The sequence below is a fragment of the Hemiscyllium ocellatum genome, chromosome 3 (assembly GCF_020745735.1).
Source record: "Hemiscyllium ocellatum isolate sHemOce1 chromosome 3, sHemOce1.pat.X.cur, whole genome shotgun sequence".
NCBI classification, from domain to species: Eukaryota; Metazoa; Chordata; class Chondrichthyes; order Orectolobiformes; family Hemiscylliidae; genus Hemiscyllium; species Hemiscyllium ocellatum.
This window is the reverse complement of record NC_083403.1, coordinates 89663651-89688675: the sequence shown is the minus strand read 5'-3', so window position 1 is coordinate 89688675 and position 25025 is coordinate 89663651. Positions and strand designations below refer to the sequence as shown.

The 25025-nt window shown below is 44.6% G+C and overlaps 1 protein-coding gene across 2 annotated transcripts in view; it reads left to right on the top strand.

Moving 5' to 3' along the window:
- Positions 1–25025, top strand: part of si:ch211-243j20.2 (uridine-cytidine kinase-like 1) — a 197853-nt gene that overhangs the window by 159270 nt on the left and 13558 nt on the right. For both annotated transcript variants that reach the window (XM_060851760.1, XM_060851769.1), the window contains one exon: positions 14036–14158. In XM_060851760.1, the coding sequence (XP_060707743.1) occupies positions 14036–14158 (123 nt within the window). The remainder of the gene's footprint in view (positions 1–14035; positions 14159–25025) is intronic.

Below are 25025 nucleotides of genomic sequence, written 5' to 3'. Positions count from 1 at the left end.
ACACTGCTGCCTCACAGCACCAGGGTCCCAGGTTCGATTCCAGTCTCATGCACCTGTCTATGTGGAGTTTGCACACTCTCCCCATGTCTGCATGGGTTTCCTCCGGGTGCTCCGGTTTCCTCCCACAGTTCAAAGATGTGCAGGTCAGGTGAATTGGCCATGGTAAATTGCCCATAGTGTTAGGTGCATTAGTCAGAGGGAAATGGGTCTGGGTGGGTTACTGTTCGGAGGGTCAGTGTGGACTGATTGGGCTGAAGGGCCCGTTTCCACACTGTAGGGAATCTAATTACCTGAAGGATAAGGAAAGGTAGGAATAAGAGGCTACAAGTTTGAAGAAAAGCCTTTTTATTCAAATCATGGCATTTCCAAATTAAGATATTCGTTCAAAAATTTCAAAAACAGCTAGGGAACTGAGAAGAACATTTTGTGGATCCAAAAGTTATTAGATTAGATTAGATTACTTACAGTGTGGAAGCAGGCCCTTCGGTCCAACAAGTCCACACCGACCCGCCGAAGCGCAACCCACCCATACATTTACCCCTTACCTAACACCACGGGCAATTTAGCATGGCCAATTCACCTGACCCACACATCTTTGGACTGTGGGAGGAAACCGGAGCACCCGTAGGAAACCCACGCAGACACAGGGAGAACGTGCAAACTCCACACAGTCAGTCGCCTGAGTCGGGAATTGAACCCGGGTCTCAGGCGCTGTGAGGCAGCAGTGCTAACCACTGTGCCACCGTGCCACCCACAATCTGCAAATATTTTGTTTAGTTCTCAGCATAATCCTTCTCCTGTGAAGTTAAGGTGGCTTCTTAAAAAGTGGTAGGCTGTGTTTCAAACATGCATCATTAAAAGTTTATAATTTTAAATAATTTTACTACAGATAATTCTTAACTATAATACAGTTAACATACGTGCAACTATTGCAACTTATTGACTGGTCACTGGTCTAACTGATAAAGGCAAAGTCACAATAAGGAGGAAGTGAGCACTGTAGATGCTGGAGATCAGAGTTAAAAAGTGTGGCGCTGGAAAAGCATAGCCAATCAGGCAGCATCTGAGGAGTAGAAGAGTCAATGTTTCAAGAATAAGCTCTTCATCACGAGTCGGGGTGGGGGAGCCAAAGGGACAGATCGGACAGTTCACGAGGGCTGGGAATTGTTGGGGGGTTCAATCTGAGATAAGGTGGGGGGGAGGGGAGATGAGAAACTGGTGAATTCGATATTGATTCTGTATGGTTGGAGGATCCCAGGGCGGAAGATGAGGTGTTCTTCCTCCAGTCATTGGGTGGCCAGGATTTGGTGGTGCATGTCCTTGGCGGAGTTGAAATGATCAGCCATAGGGCAGTGTGATTGTTTAGTATGTGTATCCCAGATGGAAAGGAAACTGCAGGGGGTGGGCACAATTGAAATGTGGAGCTTATTCAAGCTTATGCAAGGAACAGCTACTGCGTGTCCTTGATAAGTATGTGCCAGTCAAGCAGGGAGGAATTGGTGGAGCAAGAGAGCCGGGGTTTACGAAAGAAGTTGAATCTCTTGTCAAGAGGAAGATGGCGGCTTATGTTCAGATGAGATGTGAACGCTCAAGTTAGGGTACTTGAGAGTTACAAGTTAGCCAGGAAAGACATAGAAAAGAACAAGCCCTTTGGCCCACAATGTTGTGCCGCGGGTTATTCCTAATCTAAAATAAAATAACCTAACCTACAGACCCCTTAATTTACATGTGCATATCCAGCAGTCACTTAAATGTCCCTAACGACTCTGCTTCCACCATCACTGCATTCACAACTCTCTACGTAAAGAACCTACCTCTGACATCTCCTCTACACCTTCCTTCTAATATCTTACAACTATGACTCGTGCCAGTCAATCCTGCCCTGGGGAAAGGTCTCTGGCTAGTAATTCTGTTCTTGCCCCTCATTACCTTGTATATCTTGATCAGGTCACCTCTCTTCTTCCTTCTCTCCAGCGAGAAAAGTCTGAGCTTAGTCAACCTCTCTTCATAAGACAAGCCCTCCAGTCCAGGCAGCATCCTGGTAAACCATTTTGCAACCTCTTCAAAGCCACTGTATCTTTCCTATAATAGGGCGACCAGAACTGGGCACAGTATTCCAAGCGTGGTCTCACCAGGGTCTTGTGGAGCTGCAGCAAAACCTCGTGGCTCTTAAACTCGATTCCCCTATTAATGAAAGCCAAAACACTTTCTTAACAACCCTATCCACTTGAGTGGCAGCTTTGAGGGATCCATGTACTTGAACACCAAGATTCCTCTGTTCCTCCACACTGCGAACAATCCTGTCTTTAAACCTATATTCAAGTTGGACCTTCCAAATGGAACACTTTGCATTTATCCAGATGGACTCCATCTGCCATTTCTCAGCCCAGGTCTGCATCCTGTCTATGTCGCGCTGCAGCTTGCAACAGCCCTCGATTCTATCAACAGTACCTCCAACCTTTGTGTCATCTGCAATTTTAATAACATACCCCTCAACCTCCTCATCCAAGTCATTTATAAAAACTACAAAGACGAGTTGGATTCTGGGTAATCCAAGATGGAAGATGGGAAAAATTTCTGGCTGTAAGAGCTGCTCCTTTTGTCTTGAGATATTTTAGGTGTTGGAGGTGTTTTCCTCGAATTCCAGGAGCAGCAATTACTTTTATATGCTGTTGCATTGTTTTGGAACTTGTGAAGAAAAAAGTCAAAACAACAGCAGTTTTAAAAAGGAGAAGACAAAGGAAGCACATGGTGAGAACAGTGCAGGAGAGAGAGAAAACCTGCACAGTTACCGCCTTTGCTGTTTGAATTCGTGTATTGCTGGACATCGGAGTGCATCTGGGAAAATTAACAAACAGTGAAATTCACAACTAATCTTGGAGGAACTGTTTGGGCGAAGTTCACAGCACAGAATCAGATAAGTTAATTGTTGTTTTAAGTCTGTCCAAGAGAGAAGCTGCAGTAGTGAGTACAGTGGATTCGTTCTTGATTATATGTTTTTGGAGATAAGTCTCTTGACTAAACTTAAAATATAAGCCATAGCTATTAATTTAACGTGGGGCAGTGTTTGTAGAGGAATAAGACGGTGTTATTTTCTGGGTTCATAGATTGTGAAGGAGCAAAAATGGCCTTTGCAGTGATCTGTACTTCTTGTCAGATGTGGGGGTTTAAAGAGAGGTTAAGGGTTACCGCGGATTATATCTGCCATAAATGCTGTTGGATGCGAATCTTATCAGATCGAGTGGCTCGGTTGGAGAGACAGATAGAAGCGATGAAGAATTTGCAACAGCAACAGTATGGCAGTTATAGGAAGGGGGGAAAGTCTCAGATACAGTCACATAGATGGGGTTAACTCCAGGAAGGGTGAGAAATGTCGGCACCTAGGGCAGGAGTCTTTTGTGGATATACTCTTTTCAAATGGGTATACGGTTTTGGAAAATGTAGGGGGTGATGGATTCTCGGGAGAATGTAGCGCGAACAGCCAAGTTTCTGCTATTGAGACTGGCTCTAATGCAACAAGGGGTATGTCGGCTTCCAAGAGATCAATTGTGTTAGGGGATTCTGTAGTCCGAGGTACAGACAGACGTTTCTGTGGCCAGCAGAGAAAAAGCAGAATGGTGTGTTGTTTCCCTGGTGCCAGGATCAAGGATGTCTCAGAGAGGGTGCAGAATGTTCTTGTGGGGGAGGGGGGCCAGCAAGAGGTCATTGTTCATATTGGAACCAACGATATAGGAAGGGAAAAGATTGAGATTCTGAAGGGAGATTACAGAGAGTTAGGCAGGAATTTAAAAAGGAGGTCCTCAAGGGTAGTAATATCTGGATTACTCCCAGTGCTACGAGTTAGTGAGGACAGGAATAGGAGGATAGAGCAGATGAATGCGTGGCTGAGGAGCCGGTGTATGGGAGAAGGATTCACATTTTTGGACAATTGGAATCTCTTTTTTTTGGGGTAGAAGTGACCTGTACAAGAAGGGCGGATTGCTACTAAATTGGAAGGGGACTAAAATACTGGCAGGGAAATTTGCTAGAATTGCGTGGGAGGATTTAAACTAGTAAGTTGGGGGGTGTGGGACCCAGGGAGATAGTGAGCCGGGTACAGCTGAGAACAGAGGTGAGTCAAACAGTCAGAGCAGGCAGAGACAAGGTAGGACTAATAAATTAAACTGCATTTATTTCAATGCAAGGAGCCTCACAGGGAAGGCAGATGAACTCAGGGCATGGTTAGGAACATGGGACTGGGATATCATAGCAATTACAGATACATGGCTCAGGGTTGGGCAGGATTGGCAGCTTAATGTTCCAGGATACAAATGCTACAGGAAGGATAGAAAGGGAGGCAAAAGAGGAGTGGGAGTCACATTTTTAATAAGGGATAGCATTACAGCTGTGCTGAGGGAGGATATTCCTGGAAATACATCCAAGGAAGTTATTTGGGTGGAACTGAGAAATAAGAAAGGGCTGATCACCTTATTGGGATTGTAATATGGACCCCCCAATAGTCAGAGGGAAATTGAGAAACAAACGCACGGAGATCTCAGCTATCTGTAAGAATAATAGGGTTGTTATGGTAGTGGATTTTAACTTTCCAAACATAGACTGGAACTGCCAGAGTGTTAAAGGTTTAAGTGTGTACAAGACAATTTTCTGATTCAGTATGTGGATGTACCTACTAGAGAAGGTGCAAAACTAGACCTACTCTTAAATAAGACAGGGCAGGTGACGGAGGTGTCAGTGGGGGAGCACTTTGGAGTCAGCAACTTTTATTCGTTTTAAAATAGTGATGGAAAAGGGTAGACCAGATCTAAAAGTTGAAGTTCTAAATTGGAGAAAGGCCAATTTTGACAGTATTAGGCAAGAACTTTCGAAAGCTGATTGGAGGCAGATGTTCGCAGGTAAAGGGACGGCTGGAAAATAGGAAGCTTTCAGAAATGAGATAACAAGAATCCAGAGAAAGTATATTCCTGTCAGGGCGAAAGGGAAGGCTGGTAGGTATAGGGAATGCTGGATGACTAAAGAAATTGAGAGTTTGGTTAAGAAAAAGAAGGAACCATATGTCAGGTATAGACAGGATAGATTGAATGAATCCTTAGAAGAGTATAAAGAAAGTAGGAGTATACTTAAGAGGGAAATCAGGAGGACAAAAAGGGGACATAAGATAGCTTTGGCAAATAGAATTAAGGAGAATCCAAAAGATTTTTACAAATATATTAAGGACAAAGGATAATTAGGGAGAGAATAGGGACCCTCAAGATCAGCAAGGCGGCCTTTGTGTGGAGCCGCAGAAAATGGGGGAGATACGAAATTAATATTTTGCAACAGTATTTACAGTGGAAAAGGATGTGGAAGATATAGACTGTAGGGAAATAGATGGTGACATCTTGCAAAATGTCCAGATTACAGAGGAGGAAGTGCTGGATGTCTTGAAATGGTTAAACGTGGATAAATCTCCAGGACCTGATCAGGTGTACCTGAGAACTCTGTGGGAAGCTAGAGAAGTGATTGCTGTCCTCTTGCTGGGATATTTGTATCATTGATAGTCACAGGTGAGGTGCCAGAAGACTGGAGGTTGGCAAATGTGGTGCCACTGTTTAAGAAGAGCGATAAAGACAAGCCAGGGAACTATAGACCGGTGAACCTGACCTCGGTGGTGGGCAAGTAGTTGGAGGGAATCCTGAGGGTCAGGATGTACATGTATTTGGAAAGGCAAGGACTGATTAGGGATAGTCAACATGGCTTTGTGCGTGGGAAATCATGTCTCACAAACTTGATGGAGTTTTTTGAAGAAGTAACAAAGTGGATTGATGGGGGCAGAGCAGTAGATGTGATCTATATGGACTTCAGTAAGGCGTTTGACAAGGTTCCCTAGGGGAGACTGATTAGCAAGTTAGTTCTCATGGAATACAGGGAGAACTAGCCATTTGAATACAGAACTGGCTCAAAGGTAGAAGACAGAAGGTGGTGGTGGAGGGTTGTTTTTCAGACTGGAGGCCTGTGACCAGTGGAGTGCCACAAGGATCGGTGCTGGGCCCTCTACACTTTGTCATTTACCATAAATGATTTGGATACGAGCATAAGAGATACAGTTAGTAAGTTTGCACATTACACCAAAATTGGAGGTGTAGTGGACAGTGAAGAGGGTTCCCTCAGATTACAACAGAATGTGGACCAGATGAGCCAATGGGCTGAGAAGTGGCAGATGGAGTTTAATTCAGATTAATGCGAGGTACTGCATTTTGGGAAAGCAAATCTTAGCAGGACTTATACATTTAATGGTAAGGTCCTAGGGAGTGTTGCGGAACAAAGAGACCTTGGAGTGCAGGTTTATAGCTCCTTGAAAGTGGAGTCGCAGGTAGATAGGATAGTGAAGAAGGTGTTTGGTATGCTTTCCTTTATTGGTCAGAGAATTGAGTACAGGGGTTGGGAGGTCATGTTGCGGCTGTACAGGACATTGGTTAGGCCACTGTTGGAAAATTCTGTGCAATTCTGGTCTTCCTATCAGAAAGATGGTGTGAAACTTGAAAGGGTTCAGAAAAGATTTACAAGGATGTTGCTAGGGTTGGAGGATTTGAGCTATAGGGAGAGGCTGTACAAGCTGGGGTTGTTTTCCCTGGAGCGTTGGAGGCTGAGGGGTGACCTTATAGAGGTTTACAAAATTATGAGGGGCATGGATAGGTGAAATAGGCAATGTCTTTTACCTGGGGTCGGGGAGTCCAGAACTAAGAGTGCATAGGTTTAGGGTGAGAGGGGAAAGATATAAAAGAGACCTAAGGGGCAACTATTTCACGCCGAGAGTGATACATGTATGGAATGAGCTGCCAGAGGAAGTGGTGGAGGCTGGTGCAATTGCAACATTTAAGAAGCATTTGGATGCGTATATGAATAGGAAGGGTTTGGAGAGATATGGGCTGGGTGCTGGCAGGTGGCACTAGATTGGGTTGGGATATCTGGTCGGCATGGACTGGTTGGCCAAAGGATCTGTTTCCATGCTGTACATCTCTATGACTCTATTATAGAGCCTATGAACAGAGTCTTGCGGGACACCACTCACCACTGACCTCTAGGCAAAATATTTTCCATCTACAGCCACTCACTGCCTTCTGTCAGTCAAACAATTCTAAATCCAGAGAACCAAATCTCCCTGTATCCCATACCTCCGGACTTTATGAATGAGCCTACGATGGGGATCCTTATCAAATGCCTTGCTGAAGTCCATATACACTACATGCACTGCTCAACCTTCATCGACCTGTCTTGTCACCTCCTCAAAGAACTTAATAAGATTTGTGAGGCATGACCTGCCCCTCACGAAGCCATGCTGACTGCCTTTAATCAAACTATGCTTTGCCAAATAGTCATAAGTCCTATCCCTCAGAATTCTTTCCAAAACCTTGCTGACCACAAACATAAGACTGACTGATCTGTAATTGCCAAGGATTTCCCTATTCCCCTTCTTGAAAAGAGGAACAACATTCGCCTCCCTCCAATCCTCTGGTACGACTGTGGAGAGTGAGGAAGCAAAGATCTTTGCCAGTGGCTTAGCAACCTCCTTTCTCATTTCTCAGAGCAGCCTCAGATAAATCTGGTCTTGCCTAGGGGACTTACCAATCTTAATGTTTGCCAAAATATCCAGCACATCAACTTCATCAATCTTGATCTGTTCAAGCCTGTTTCCCAGCTCCTCAATGTTCTCATTCACAACAAGGTCCCTTTCCTTAGTGAAAACCAAAGTAAAAAAACTAATTTAGGGCTTCCCCTAATTGCTTAGACTCCACACACAAAAGTTCCCTATGCTATCCCTGACCAGCCCTACCTTCTCCATGATCATTCTCCTTTTCCTCACGTCTGAGTAAAGTGCTTTTGTGTTCTCCCTAATCCTTCCTGTCAAGCCTTTTTCGTTCCCTCTCACGGCTCTCCTCAGTCCATTTCTGAACTCCTTTCTAGTAAGCCTGTCATTCTGTAAAGCTGTGCCATATCCTTGCTTCCTCCACTTTACATAAGCTACCTTCTTCGTTTTGACGAGAAGCTCCTCCAAGGCTCCTTAACCTTACCCCTTCTTTCCTGTCTCATAGGAACAAATTTGTGCATCACTCGCAACAACTGCTCCTTAAGCAGTCTCAATGTGTTTGTTGTGCCCTTTCTATGGAACAATTGTGCCCAATCTGTACTTCCCAACTCCTGTGTGATAGCTTCATAATTTTCTTTTTCCCAATTAAATATCTTCCCTTGGTAACTGCTCCTTTCCCTCTCCAAGGCTGTGGTAAATGTGAGGCAGTTGTGGACACAGTCACCCAAGTGTTCTCTTACCGCGAGATCTGACACCTGTCCTGGCTTATTGCCGAGCACCAAATCCAAAATAGCCTCTCCCTTTGTCAGCCTATCTACATACTGAGTAAGGAAACCCTCCTGAACACACCTGACAAAAACAGCTCCATCCAAGCCATTAGCACTAAGGAGGTTACAGTCAATATTGGGAAAGTTGAAGTCACCCATAATCTCAACCTTGTTACATCTGCATTTTTCCAAAATCTGCCAGCCTATGAGTTCTTTAATCTCCTTACTGCTATTAGAGGTCTGTAGAACCCCCCCCCCCCCCCCCCCAATGAGGTAGCTGCTCCCTTGCCATTCTTAACTTCCACCCATACTGACTCAGTAGACAAACCTTCCTCAACAACCTTAGTTTCTGTAGTGCAATGCAGTCTCTCATTAGCAATGCTAAACCCCCTCCTCTTTTTCCACCGTCCCTGTTCGTTTTAAATATTCTAAGCCCTGGAACATCTAGCAACCATTTCTGCCCCTGTGAAACCCATGTCTTCGTTATGGAGACAACATCATAGTCCCAAGTTGTAATCCATGCTCTAAGTTAACCATTCTTATTTCTGACACTCCTTGCATTAAAGCAGACACACTTTAACCGATCCCTTTGTTCCATCACATGAATAATCTTCCCAATAGATTCACTACATCCTATCACTTCCCCGTATCTGACTACCCCCTTCTCAGATATATAACTCTGGTTCCCACCCCTCTGCCAAACTAGTTTAAACCCTCCTGAACCACACGAGCAAATCTTCCACCCAGGACATTTGTGCCTCTCCAATTCAGGTGGAACCCGTCCTTCATGAACAGTTCCCGCCTTCCCCAGAATGTATCCCAATCTTCTAAATATTTGAAGCCCTCCCTCCTGCACCAGCTGTGCAGCCACATGTTAAGCTGCACTCGCTTCCTGTTCCTCACCTCACAATCTCGTGGCACTGGTAGCAAACCTGAGAACACTACTCTACTCGTCCTGCTCTTCAGCTTCCAACCTAGCTCTCTGTAGTCACTTTTCAGATACTCAATCCCTTTCCTGGCTATATCATTGGTGCCAATATGTACCACGATTTCTGGCTGCACACCCTCCCCCTTCACAATCCTGTAAACCCAATCGGCAACATCCTGGATCCTGACACTGGAGGTGCAACATACTTTCTGGGAGTTCCGTCCATGACCACAAAATCTTCTGTCAATCTATTTAACTATTGAGTCCCCTACCACTAGCGCTTTTCTATTCTCCCCCTTCCCTTCTGAGCCTCAGTGTCAGAGACCTGACAACTATGACTTTCCTCTGGTAGGCCATCCCAACAGCAGTATCCAAAACGATATACTTATTGCTGAGGGGAATGGCCACAAGGGATCCCTGCTCTATCTGTTGGTCCGCTTTCCTCCCCCTGACTGTAACCCAGCTGTCCCTATCCTGTGTCTGGGGAGTGACCACTTCCCTGTACATCCTCTCAATTTCTCCCTCAACCTCCCAGATGATCCACAGTTCATCCAGCTCCAGTTCCCTAACTCGGTTTTCAAAGAGCTGGAATTGGGTGCACTTCCTGCACATGTGGTCGGCAGAGACATGTGTCATATTTTGCCACATTTTGCAGGAGGAACATGCAACTGTCCTGTCAGCCATACCCTGCTAATCTGAAAACCCACACAGAACTAAATAAGGAAGAGAAGAAAAGAAAAAAATGAGAACCTGAAAACTTAGAGTTTACAGACCCCTAGTAAGATTAAAGAAAGTGGGTGGGAGGGAGGCTGTACGGCGTAGGGTCTCTGGTTTAGGTCTCTCCCACTTAAAAACTTCCCGGCAGCCCTCATTTCTCTCCACCCTCTCTCCTTGCCACTCTGTTCAAAATGGAGACCCAACTCTCAAGCTAAGTCCCTTTTTAAGTGGGAAAAACTGACTTACCTGGCAGCCCTCATTTCTCTCTGCCCTCTCTCCTCACTAATCTGTTTAAAATGGAACTAAAGAGAGAGCTAAGAAGAGCCTGGTATGGACATGAGAAAGCGTTGGTAGATAGAATCAAGGAAAACCCTAAAGCTTTCTATAGGTATATTAGAAATAAAAGAATGACTAGAATAAGATTAGGGCCAGTAAGGATAATAGTGGAATGTTGTGCGTGAAGTCTGAAGAGATAGGGGAAGCGCTAAATGAATAATTTTCTTCAGTATTCACACTGGAAAAAGACAATGTGTTGAGGACATACAGGCTACTAGACTAGACGGGATTGAGGCTCACAAGGAAGAGATGTTAGCAATTCTGGAAAGTGTGAAAATAGGTAAGTCCCCTGCACTGGATGGGATTTATCCTAGGAATCTCTGGGAAGACAGGGAGGAGATTGCAGAGCCTTTGGCTTTGATCTTTGTCGTCATTGACTTCAGAAATAATGCCAGACGACTGGAGGATAATAAATGTCCCATTGTTCAAAAAGGGGAGGAGAGATAACCCTGATAATTATACATCATTGAACCTTATTTTGGTTGTGGGTTGACTGTTGGAAAAGGTTATAAGAGGTGGGATTTATAATCATCCAGAGAGGGATAAGTTGATAGGGATAAGTCAACATGGTTTTTGTTTGAAGGATAGGTCGTGCCACACAAACCTTATTGAGTTCTTTGAGATGGTGACCAAACAGGTGGATGAGGGTAAAGTGATGTGGTATATATGGATTTCCGGATTAGAGTGGTGCTGGAAAAGCACAGCAGTTCAGGCAGCATCTGAGGGGGAGGAAAATCAACGTTTCGGGCAAAAGCCCTTCATCAGGAATAGAGGCAGAGTGGAGAGATAAATGAGAGGAGGATGAGGGTGGGAAGAAAGTAGCATAGAGTACAATAGGTGAATGGGGGTGGGGATGGAGATGATAGGTCAGAGAGGTGGGTGGGGGAGGGTAGCAAAGAGTACAATGGGTGAATGGAGGTGGGGATGAAGATGATAGGTCAGAGAGTAGGGTGGAGTGGATAGGTGGAAAGGAAGATAGGCAGTAGAACAAGTCATGGGAACAGTGCTGAGCTGGAAGTTTGGAACTAGGGTGAGATGGGGGAAGGGGAAATGAGGAAACTGGTGAAGTCCACATTGATGCCCTGGGGTTGAAGTGTTCCGAGGTGGATGATGAGGCATTCTTCCTCCAGGCGTCGGGTGGTGAGGCAGTGTCGATGAAGGAGGCCCAGGACCTCTATGTCCTCGGCTGAATGGGAGAGGTAGTTGAAATGTTGGGCCACAGGACGGTGTGGTGCCGGTGTCCCAGAGATGTTCCCTAAAGCGCTCTGACTACCTAGTCAGGTCCACACCCCCCCAACAACCCACCCTCCCGTCCTGGCACCTTCCCCTGCCACTGCCGGAATTGCAAAACCTGTGCCCGCACTTGCTCCCTCACCTCCATCCAAGGCCCCAAAGGAGCCTTTCCACATCCATCAAAGATTTACCTGCACATCCATCCATATCACTTATTGTATCCGTTGCTCCCGATGCAGTCTCCTCTACAATGGGGAAACTGGACATCTAGCAGAGCGCGTTAGGGAACATCTCTGGGACACCCGCATCAATCAATCACTCCGCCCTGTGGCCCAACATTTCAACTCCCCCTCCCACTCAGCCGCTCCCTCACCCACCCGATGCCTGGAGGAAGAACTCATCTTCCACCTCTGAACACTTCAAACCCAGGGCATCAATGTGCACTTCACCTTCCCCTTCCCACACCTCACCCCAGTTCCAAACGTCCAGCTCAGCACTAGTCCCATGACTTGTCCTACTGCCTATCTTCCTTTCCACCTATCCACTCTACCCTCCTCTCTGACCGATCACCTCCATCCCACCCCCATTCACCGATTGTACTCTATGCTACTTTCTCCCCATCCCCACCCACACCCTCCTCTCATTTATCTCTTCACCCTGCAGGCACTCTGATATAGGGCTTTTGCCCAAACCATCAATTTTCCTGCTCCTCGGATGCTGCCTGAACTGCTGTGCTTTTCCAGCACCACTCTAATGCAGAATTTGGTTTTCAGCATCTGCAGTCATTGTTTTTTTTTACCATATATGGATTTCAGTAAGACCTTTGATAAGATTCTCGCACAAAATGCGAGGCATTGAGGTTGATTCAGCAGTTTGGATCAGAAATTGGCTAGCTGAAAGAAGACAGAGGGTGGTAGTTGATCGGAAATGTTACTCCTGGAGTTCAGTTACTAGTGGTGTACTGCAAGGATCTGTTTTGGGGCCACTACTGTTGGTCATTTTTATAAATAGAAGGATGGGTTAGTAAATGCGTGGACGACACTAAGGTCGGTGGAGTTGTGGATAGCGCTGAAGGATGTTGCAGGTGAAGAGGGACATAGATAAGCTGCAGAGCTGGGCTGAGAGGTGGCAAATGGAGTTTACTGTGGAAAAGTGTGAGATGGTTCACTTTGGAAGAAGCAACAGGAATGTAGAGTACTAGGCAAATGGTAAAATTCTTGGTGGTGATAATGAGCACAGAGATCTTGGTGTCCATGTACATAGTTGCCACTCAGGTTGATAGGGTTGTTAAGAAGGCATACGGTGTGTTAGTTTTTATTGGTAGAGGGATTGAGTTTCGGAGCCACGAGGTCATGCTGCAGCTGTGCAAAACTCTGGTGTGACGCACTTAGAGAGTTGTGTATAGTTCTGATCACCGCATTATAGGAAGGATGTGGAAGCTTTGGAAAAGGTTCAGAGGTGATTTACTAGGATGTTGCCTGGTATGGAGGAAAGGTCTTATGCAGAAAGGCTGAGGGACTTGAGGCTATTTTCATTCTCAGGAAGAAGGTTGGGAGGTGACTTAATTGAGACATACAAGATAATCAGAGGGTTAAATAAGGTGGATAGTAAAAGTCTTTTTCCTTGGATGGTGATGGCTAGCACGAAGGGACATAGCTTTAATTTATGTGGTGATAGAAAGGTGGTGCAGTGGCTAAAGGTGTCATGGTGGCTCAGTGGTTAGCACAGTTGCCTCACCGCACCAGGGACCCGAGTTCGATTCCAGTCACGGGCAACTAACTGTATGGAGTTTACACGTTCTCCCTGAGTCTGCGTGGGTTTCCTCCGGGTGCTCAGGTTTCCTCCTGTAATTCAAAGATGTACCGTTTAGGTGAATTGGCCATGCTGAATTGCCCATAGTAATCAGGGATGTGTAGGTTAGGTGCATTCGTCAGGTGTAGATGCAGAGTAATTAGGTAGGGGAATGGGTCTGGGTGAGTTACTCTTTGGAGGGTCAGTGTGGACTTGTTGGGCCCAAGTGCCTGTTTCTACACTGTAAGGAACCTATTCTGTTCTACAAAGGACAGCTGTTGTGGTTCTGATCGCCGAGCTGGGAATTTGTGTTGCAGACGTTTCGTCCCCTGTCTCGGTGACATCCTCAGTGCTTGGGATGTCACAGAAACACTTCACAGGAGGCTCCCACAATTCCCAGCTCAGCGAACAGAACCACAACAACGAGCACCCGAGCTATAAAATCTTTTCACAAACTTTGAACAAAAGACAGATGTCAGAGGTAGTTTCTTTACTTAGAGTAGTCGGGGCATGCAACAGTATTAGACTCACCAACTAAGGGCACTTAAATGGTCATTGAATAAACATATGGATGAAAATGGAATACTGAAGGATATATAGCTTCAGATTGTTGCGCTGAACTGTGGAACTATCGAGGGCCTGTACTGCGTTGTAATGTTCTATGTTTAATATTGCAGTAATGAATTATTGTTTGTTCAGATAACAGGAGTCTCTATCCTTCGTGCTGGTGAAACAATGGAGCAAGCATTAACTGCAGTGTGCAAGGACATCAGACTAGGAAAGATTCTGATTCAAACTAACCATGACACCGGCGAGCCTGAGGTATACATACTATGCTGCCAACTAAACAATCTTGGGATCTAGCTGATTTGATCTTGTAACAGCTGTTTTGCATGGAATAAGTTCTTTATCATCTTTATACGTGATATAATCCCTTAAACCAACAACACGATAAACAACATGCATTTTCTTAATTAATCAGTAATCTGTATCAGAGCTGCCAGTTATTTAATCATTTTAAATAATAAACTTGATGCCCAATAAGTTGTTTGGTGCTTTTGTAGAATATCAATACTTCTGATTGTTCTCTCTATCAATAATGTTGTAATTGTCTTGTATTTCTTTTCAAGTTATATAATTAATTAGGTCCTCATGATGCTGAATTTAATATCATTTACCTGAATGTTTTTCGGACAAGAATATAAGAGATGTTTTTCAATGAAGGGATAAACAACTCGTTTAACTTATTTCTCTTCTCCTAATTTTCTTCCTCTCTAAGAAGTTAGTGCTTCACCAATTTTTTTCCTACCTTTGCCCAATTTTGATGCTTCAGATTTGATGTGACCCGAGGGGAGTGAGGCTGAGCAAAGCAGGAGTGGAGTTCAGTCTGGTGGAAATTTAATAAAAAGAACAAGTGCCCAACTTCGCACAGCATTTATTTTCAGCAGCAGATATGCTTCAAATATCTGTCATTAACTATGCCCATCAATAGAAAAAAAGGCCTAAGGATTTATAAGGGCTTTGAAATTATTAGCATTCAGTGTGAGGACTGTGGCAGCCATTGATGTCTCAGAATTCGCAACCCCAAAATCTTGTATCTTGATGATTGGGGAGGGATGACCATCCACAGTTGGGGGTGCTTGTGTAGTGATTTTGGTTACATTTAGTTTAGTGATGGAACGGAATAAGTACATGCCACAGCACAAGAGTTATCGATGGGGTAAGGGCAATTATAATGCAATTAGGAAGATGTAGGATGCATAAAATGGGGTAGCAAAATGCAACGGATGGGGGTCAGTTGAAATGTGGAGCTGGTTTAAGGAGCAGATATTGCATGCCCTTGGTAGATATGTCCCTGTTAGGCAGGAAGGAGGAAGTGATAAGATAAAGGAACCGTGGTTTACGGTAGAAATTGCATCTCTTGTTAAGCCAAAGAAGGAGGCTTATTTGACGATGAGGCGATGGAGAGTTACAGATTAGCTAGGAAGAAGTTAAAGGGAGTTAGGAAGAGCAAAGAGAGGACATGAGTAGCCTTTAACAGGTAGAATAAAGGAGAACCCTAAAGTTTCTATAGGTATGTGAGGAATAAAAGGATGATTTAGGGTAGGAATAGGGCCAGTCAAAGACAGAAGTGGGAAGTTGTGTGTGGACCCTGTGGAGTTCAGAAAGATGCTAAATGAATATTTCTCATCAGTTTTCTCTCAGGAAAAGGAGAATGTTGTAGAGGAGAAGAATGAGATATGAGGTATTTGACTAGAAATGATCGAGGTCAGTAAGGAAGAAGGAATGAAAGTAGACAAGTCCCCTGTGCCAGATAGGATTTATCCAAGGATTCTCTCAGAAGCTGTAGAGGAGAAGCTGTTGGAGCCTTTGGCTTTGAGTCATCATTGTCTGAACCTATGTTCAGTGCCAGAGGACTAGAGGATTGCAAATCGTTTGTCCTTGTTCAAGAAGGCAGTAGAGATGACCCAGGTAATTATAGATCAGTGAGCCTTACATCTGTTGGAGAAAAAGGTTTGGAAAGGTTTATGAGAGATAGGATTTATAATCATCCAGCAAGCAAACTGATTACAGTTAGTCAACATGGTTTCGTCAAAGGCAGGTCATGTCTCTCAAACCTCGTTGAGGTTTTGGGAAGGTGATCAAGTATGAGGGTAGGGCAGTTGATGTGTTGTACATGGACTTCAGTAAGGCCTTTAATAAGGTTCCAATGGTAGGCTGTTGGAGAAAATACAGAGGCAAGGGATTAAGGGAGATTTAGCAGATTGGATCAGAAACTGGCTTTCTGAAAGAAAGCAGCAAGTGATGGTTTGTTGGAAAATATTCAGCTTAGAGTCCGGTTACTAATGGTGTGCCACAGGGATCTATTTTGGGACCGGTGCTGGCAAGCATAGGTGGATGGGTTAATAAGTTTGCAGATAACACTAAAGTCGGTGGATTAGTAGACAGTGTGGAAGGATGTTGTAGGTTGCGGGGAACGTGGATAAACTGCAGAATTGGGCTGGAGAGGTGGCAAATGGAGTTCAATGCAGCTAAATGTGAGGTGATACACTTTAGGAAGAATAGCAGCAAGGCAGACAACTGGATGAATGGAAAGATTCTTAGTAGTGTGGATGTGCAGACGGATCTTGGAGTCCATGTACATAGATCCCTGAACGTTGCTACCCAGGTTGATAATACTGTTAAGAAGGCATTTTCTGGATTAGTGGTGCTGAAAGAGCATAGCAGTTCAGGCAGCATCCGAGGAGCAATAAAATCGATGTTTCGGACAAAAGCCCTTCATCAGGAATACAGGCAGAGAGCCTGAAGCGTGGAGAGATAAGTGAGAGGAAGGTGGTGGTGGGGAGAAAGTAGCATAGAGTACAATAGGTGAGTGGGGGAGAGGATGAAGGTGATAGGTTGGGGGAGGGGAAGGGTGGAGTGGATAGGTAGAAAAGAAGATAGCCAGGTAGGTCAAGTCATGGGGACTGTGCTGAGCTGGAAGTTTGAACTGGGGTGAGGTGGGGCAAGGGGAAATGAGGAAACTGTTGAACTCTACATTGATGTCCTGGGGTTGAAGTGTTCCAATGCGGAAGATGAGGCGTTCTTCCTCCAGGCGTTTGGTGGTGAGGGAGCGGCGGTGAATGAGGCCCAGGATCTCCATGTCTTCGGAAGAGTGGGAGGGGGAGTTGAAATGTTGGGCCACAGGGCGGTGTGGTTGATTGGTGCGGGTGTCCCAGAGATGTTCCCTAAAGCGCTCTGCTAGGAGGCGTCCAGTCTCCCCAATGTAGAGGAGACCGCATCGGGAGCAACGGATACAATAAATGATATTGGTGGATGTGCAGGTAAAACTTTGATGGATGCGGAAGGCTCCTTTAGGGCCTTGGATGGAGGTGAGGGAGGAGGTGTGGGCGCAGATTTTGCAATTCCTGCAGTGGCAGGGGAAGGTGCCAAGACGGGAGGATGGATTGAAGGGGGGCGTGGACCTGACCAGGTAGTCACGGAAGGAACGGTCTTTGCAGAAGGCGGAGAGGGGTGGGGAGGGAAATATATCCCTGGTGATGGGGTCTGTTTGGAGGTGATGGAAATGTGGGCGGATGATTTGGTTTATGCGAAGGGTGGAAGGTGAGTACCAGCGGCGTTCTGTCCTTGTCACGGTTGGAGGGGTGGGGTCTGAGGGTGGAGGTGCAGGATATGGACGAGATGCGTTGTAGGGCATCTTTAACCATGTGGGAAGGGAAATTGCGGTCTCTAAAGAAGGAGGCCATCTGGTGTGTTCTATGGTGGAATTGGTCCTCATGGGAGCAGATACGGTGGAGGTGGAGGAATTGGGAATACAGGATGGCATTTTTGCAGGAGGTAGGGTGGGAAGAGGTGTAATCAAGGTAGATGTGGGTGTTGGCGGGTTTGTAAAAAAATGACGGTGTCAAGTCAGTCATCATTAATGGAGATGGAGAGGTCCAGGAAGGGGAGGGAGGTGTCAGAGATGGTCCAGGTAAATTTAAGGTCAGGGTGGAATGTGTTGGTGAAGTTGATGAATTGTTCAACCTCCTCGAGGGAGCACGAGGTGGCACCAATGCAGTCATTAATGTAACGGAGGAAGAGGTGGGGAGTGGTGCCAGTGTAATTACGGAAGATCGACTGTTCTATGTAGCCAACAAAGAGACAGGCATAGCGGGGCCCATACGTGTGGTAATGGCTACCCCTTTGGTCTGCAGGAAGTGGGAGGATTCTCCTTCGAACCCACCCTCCCATCCTGGCACCTTCCCCTGCCACTGCAGGAATTGCAAAACCTATGCCCACACCTCCTCCCTCACCTCCATCCAAGGCCTTAAAGGAGCCTTCCACATCCATCAAAGCTTTACCTGCACATCCACCAATATCTTTATTGTATCCTTTGCTCCCAATGCGGTCTCCTCTAAATTGGGAAGATTAGACGCCTCCTAGCAGAGCGCTTTAGGGAACATCTCTGGGACATCTGCACCAATCAACCACACCGCCCTGTGGCCCAACATTTCAACTCCCCCTCCCACTCTGCCGAATACATGGAGATCCTGGGCCTCCTTCACCACTGCTCCCTCACCACCAGAGGCCTGGAGGAAGAACTCCTCATCTTCTGCCTCGGAACATTTCAACCCCAGGGCATTAATGTGGACTTCACCAGTTTCCTCATTTCCCCTTCCCCCACCTCACCCCAGTTCCAAACTTCCAGCTCAGCACTGTCCCCATGACTTGTCCTACCAACCTATCTTCTTTTCCACCTATCCACTCTACCCACCCCCCCCGACCTATCACCTTCATCTCCTCCCTCACTTATCTATTGTACTCTATGCTACTTTCTCCCCACCCCCACCCTCCTCTCACTTATCTCTCCACCCTGCACTCCTGATGAAGGGCTTTTGCCCGAAACATCGATTTTACTGCTCCTCGGATGCTGCCTGAACTGCTGTGCTCTTTCAACACCACTAATCCAGAATCTGGTTTCAAGCATCTGCTGTCATTGTTTTTGCCTGTTAAGAAGGCATACAGTGTATTAGGTTTTATTGGTAGAGGGATTGAGTTCTGGAGCTGTAATGTTATGCTGCAACTAGACAAAGCGCTAGTGCGTATGCACCTGGAATATCGCGTACAGTTCTGGTCGCCCCATTACAGGAAGGATGTGGAAGCATTGGAAAAGGTACGGAGGAGATTTACCAGGATGTTGCCTGGTGTGCAGGGAAGGTCTTATGAGGAAAGGCTGAGAGACTTGGGTTGTTCTCATTAGAGAGAAGAAGACTAAGAGCAGATTTGTGGAGACATACAAGATGATCAGAAGATTAGAAGGGTAGACAGTGAAAGACTTTTTCTGAGGATGATGACATCAGCTTGTACAAGGGGGCATTGCTTCAAATTTTGATTGGGACAAGCAGGGGGCCCTGGCTGACAGATTAAAAATAGGATCAGACACCCTGTTCAGTCTGAGAACTGGCTCAGAAGGAGCTGGATAAGTATCAAGGACTTTCCATGTGTAAATGAACTGTGACAGAATACCTGCCTCTGTCAAGTTATTTCAGTGGCACCAAGAGAAAAGCATGTTCTTGAAGAAATTCACTCGCAATAGTCATCTTTGAGTTTTGATAAGCATTTCTAGCATCATGACATTAATTTGAAAGCTTGACTTAGTCAATCCAACAGTCAAAGACTGGGCCCAATATTTGGAAAGATTGCCTTTATATTTTCTAGGCAAATGATATTGGGCAGATGAAAAGTAGTGAGTGACTCTTACAGCTTGTAGACCTGCAGCTTTTTTCGATAATAGCAACCTAATTTTCTCTGTGGCACCAGATACTAAAGCTTTTTAAGAGTTTAGTTAAGGAATATTACATACTCAAATCTCACCTAATTCTGAGGCACACTCTATTTTACTTGGCAATTCAAGGACCAGGAGAATCCATATCAGGGTTTTTGACTAGGTTAAGATTACTAGCAGAAGCATGTGACTTAGTTTCTCACCATCTCATTTAGGGTTAAAACAATTTGGCATGTGGGATTAATGATGTAACCATGAAAAAGCACCTACCAGCTGAAGCCCAAATGGACTTCAAGCAGGTACTACAACTAGCTTTATCATTGGAAAATGTGGCAAGTGGAGCATATGAGTTGCAGGGTATGGCAATAGAAGTTCTAGTAACTATCACATGAAACAAATCCGTGATTCTGTAAGGTCTGTCCAGTGCCATTTGCCTTACAGGCAAAAGTACTGGCATAAATCAGAAGGCTGGAGAATGAAGGGATCATCAGGCCAGTCCAGCTTATGGAATGGGCAACACCGGTCATACTGATTATAAAGCCCAACCTTCGTGAGGATTTTGAATAAATGTTAAACTGCTTTTCACAGTTGGAAATAATAACCAATTCCTTGCATAGAAGATTTGTTTACAATGTTGGCAAAGGACTGTCCTTCATGAAGCTGGACATGAGCCTTGCATCCTTGCAATTGCACTTAAATGAGGATTCCCAGAAGTATGCAGTAATTACTATCCATAAGGATTTGTGCCAATATGCAAGATTGCCATTTGGGGTATCATCAGACAGTACAATCTTTCAGCAGATGATGAATAGCATTTACAAAGTCTGTCCATAACAATATTATGCCTTTATGATGTGTATTCTTTTTTAATGAAGAAATGATTCTGAGGTGATGGTGTTGGACTGTAGTGGACAAAGTTAAACATCTCACAACACCAGGTTATGGTCCAACAAGTTTATTTGGAAGCACTAGCTTTCAAAGCCCTGCTTCTTCATCAGGTGGTTGTGGAACAGAATCTTAAGACATAGAATTTATAGCAACAAGATTGCAGTGTCATGGAATGTATTTTTGAACAAATTTAACTCAAGTCTTTCATCTTTTAGAATTATCATGTTAGTTTTCGTTCTTTAATATGTAAATCCCAGAACTTTTTAAAAGTTACATTCTCAAGATAGCTTTAACAATATGTGCCATCTTAGCTCAGATTGAAGGTGTGAGGTTAAAGTCTGTCTGTGTCCCAATGTTAGGTCAGACTGATTCTGTTTCCAAAGTGGGATTTATAGAACCTTACATGGATTTATGCAGTTTTTGAGCAAAATAAAATGTAATTCTGCAAGTGCAAATTCACCCCACCAACTTACATGTGTGCGTACAGGGGAGACCAAGTGGGTGTGTGTGGGGATGTGTGTGTGTGTGTGTGGGTGTGTGTGGGTGTGGGTGTGTGTGTGTGTGTGTGAGTAGTGCTGTGGGGTTACCTGTAGTATGACATGAACCCAAAGTCCCAGTTGAGGCCATCCTCATGGGTACCGAACTTGGCTATCAGCCTTTGCTTTGCCGCTTTACATTGTTGCCTGGCCCAAAGTTCGCCTTAGAGGATGGTCACCAAATGTCCCGGACGGTTAAAGTGTTCTCCAACTGGGAGGGAGCACTCCTGACTGTCGATTGTCCTGCGGTGCCCATTCATCCATTTCCACAGCCTCTGTTTGATCTCGCCAATGTACCATGCCTCAGGGCACCCTTGCCTGCAGCGTATGAGATAATCAACATTGGCTGAGTCACATGAGTACCTGCAGCGTACATGGTGGCTGGTGTCCATATAATAGTGGTACCCATGTCAAGACTCTGACATGTCTTACAGCGTCTGCTGTGACAGGGTTGTATGGTGTTGTCCTGAAGGCTGGGCAGTTTACTGCGAACAATTGTCTATTTGAGGTTTGGTGGTTGTTTAAAGGCGAGAAGTGGGGGCATGAGAAAAATCTTGGAAAGTGCTAATCCTCATCGCTAATGTGTTGCAGGCTGTGAAGAACATGGTGTAGTTTTTCGGCTCCCAGGAAGTACTGGACAACGAAGGGTACCCTAATAGTTGCAGCAAGTGCCTTCTCGCTTCAGCAAGAAACCATAGTGATCTCCGCAGGAGACAGACACAAGTTGCAACTGATAGGATACCCTTCATTGTCCTGTAGTTCCTGGGTGCTGAAAAACAATGCCATGTTCTTCACAGCCTGCAACATATTATCGATGAAGATGAGTGCCTTGCCAATACCTTCCTCATGTCTCCACTTCTTGCCTTTAAACAACTACCAAAACTCAAACAGATCATTTTCGCAGCAAACTGCTCGGCCTTCATGACAATACCATGCAACCCTGTCACAGCAAACAGTGCAAGACATGTCAGAGTGTCAACACAGATACCATCATTACATGTGGGGACACCACGCACCTTGTACGCGGCAGATACTCATGTGACAAGGCCAATGTTGTCTATCTCGTACGCTGCAGGCAAGGATGCCCTGAGGTATGTTACATTGGCAAGACCGAATAGAGACTATGGCAACCAGATGAATGGACAACAATCACTAGCCCAGTCGGGCAACACTTCAAAGGTCCGGAACATTCAGCTCAGACCTTCGGGTGACCATCCTCCAATGCGGACTTCAGGACAGACAACAACGCAGAGCAGCCAAGCTGAGGCTGATAGCCAAGTTTGGTACCCATGGGAATGTCCTCAACCGGGACCTTGGGTTCATATCATACCATGGTGACCCCACAGCACTTCTCTCTCTCTCTCTCTCTCTCTCGCTCTCTGTCTCTCTTTCGCTCTCTCTCTGTCTCTCTCTTTTCTCGTCTCTCTCTCTCTCTGTTCAATATTCCATTCCATGATACTGCAATCCTGTTGCGATAAATTCTGCATCTTATGATTCTGTTCCACAGCCACCTGATGAAGAAGCAGTGCTTCGAAAGCTAGTGCTTCTAAATAAACCTGTAGGACTATAACCTGGTGTTGTGATTTTTAACTTAATGAACAAAAATTGAGATAGAAGCGGCAAGCAGTCTGCTCAAAACCAATAGAGTAAACCGCTTGTGAGGCCTGAGGCATACTTTTTAAAGTTGGAACAATAGAAGCAACCTGAATGTTTGAGGCTAAGTTCCCTCAGAACAAGGAGTTTTAGCTTTAGCTTTATGCAGTTGTTTGGATTGTGAAGCTGGATATGGAAGCTCATATTTCTCAGTCTGTTACCGCTAAAAGCTGAGATTCCCTTCTTGCTAGAATTACATATGAGACAATCTGTTTTACTGAATTTGCCTTCGCCAAGGGTATGTTTTTAGGATGTTACTATATTGGAACAGTTAATTAATATTTAATATATCTATTATTCTGTTGAGCATTTTGATAGTTACAATTAAATCAATTCTTTTTGTTGTCTGTATTTGAACTGTAGTGTTAAAATAAAGTGTATTTTCCTCAACATTGAATAATTTGACCAACTGAATTACATTCAAAGTATGGCACTGAAAAGGCACAGCAGGTCAGGCAGCATCGTGGAGAAATAGCAAGTTAAAGTTTCAAATCTAGGTGACTCTTCATGCAACTGAGGTTTTACAAAAAAGTATATCATGGGATTTTTCCTGACTGTGGTATTGACATGTGATGTCTTCTCATATGGCATTGGGGTAGTATTAGTTATGGGTGGCCCAGTGGAGAGGAATGCTCAATGGTGTTTGCATTCAGGACTTCAGCTAATGCAAAGTGTAAATATGCCCAATCAAAAGAATGATATTTGGCTCTGCAGCAAAGAGCATAGAAAGTAGCAAATAGAAACAGACTTCAATCACACACACCAGAATTGTTAAGAAAATTTAGCTACTATCACCTTTAAAATAGAAATGACATTATTCCTTTCTGACAGCAGTTCTTCTTTCATCTTTATTCCTCCAAACCATTTTCTTTCCTGCACAATTTAAAATTTTCCTTGGCATCAGCAAAACAAATGCTTTCAACGTTAATTTTTTTTTGCTTTCAAATTTTTGTGTCTTCAACTTGTTTTGGTCCCCTAACACTATTGGTTATTTAAACATCTGTCATCATTCTGATGTTAGAACTTATTTCTAGCATCTTGAGCATCCGCTGCTGTGATGGTGTTCATAGAAACAGGGAAGCAGGAGGCGGCCATTTGGCCCATCGAGCCTGCCCTGCCATTCTTCATGATCGTAGCAGATCGTCTAACTCAGTAGCCTAATCCTGCTTTCTCCCTATAACCTTTGATCCCATTTGCCCTAATTATTATATCTAGCCACATCTTCAGTACATTCAATATTTTGGCATCAAATTTGGCAAGAGGGAGGGAGTCCAGGCAGAAAGGCAAAAGGAAGCAGTGCAGAGCAAAAGTTAGAAAAGGAAAAGTACAATTGGGTGACAGAATCTTATGCAAAATACACAGATTGCTTGATTCTAAAAGGACAATGGGTATAAGGGCACTTTATCTGAAAGCCCATAGTATTCAAAACAAGTTGATGAACTTGTATAAATCAGTATAAAGAGATACGATTTAGTTGCAATTACAGAAATGTGGTTGCAGGGTGGTGATGACTAGGCATTAAATATCCAAGGATATCAAGTAATTAGAAAGGATAGGCAGGAAGGTGAGGGAGGTGGGGTCACCCTCTTAGTTACAGATGAGATGAGGGCGATAGGGAGAGATGATATAAGATCTAAGGAGCAAAATGTTGAATTCAATAGGGCAGAGATCAGGAATAGTAAGAAAAAGAAGTCACCATTGGGAGTAGTCTATATGCCACCTAATAATAATGCTAGTAAAAAGTGAGGTCTGCAGATGCTGGAGATCAGAGCTGAAAATGTGTTGCTGGTTAAAGCGCAGCAGGTCAGGCAGCATCCAAAGGAACAGGAAATTCGACGTTTCGGGCAAAAGCCCTTCATCAAGATTTCTGATGAAGGGCTTTTGCCCGAAACGTCGAATTTCCTGTTCCTTGGATACTGCCTGACCTGCTGCGCTTTAACCAGCAACACATTTTCAGCTAATAATAATGCTACACTGGCAAAGGCAATTAATCGAGAAATATCTGATGCATGTAAGAATGGAGCGCAGAAATAATGGGGGACTTTAACATGCACATTAATTGGCCGAATCAAATAAGTAGAGGCAGTCTTGAAGAGGAGTTCATAGAACTCGTCTGTAATAACTTGCTTGAACAGCATGTTACCAAACCTTCAAGGAAGCATGCAATCTTAGATCTGGTCCTGTATGTGTCATGAGACAGGTAAAATTAATGATCTCGTAGTTAAGGATCCTTTTGGAAAGAATGATCACAGAATCATCAGATTTCGATACAAAAGGAGGATCAAATAATATCATCTAAAACCATGCTTTCCTTCACCATACAGGAATAGTTCATGTGGCTGTT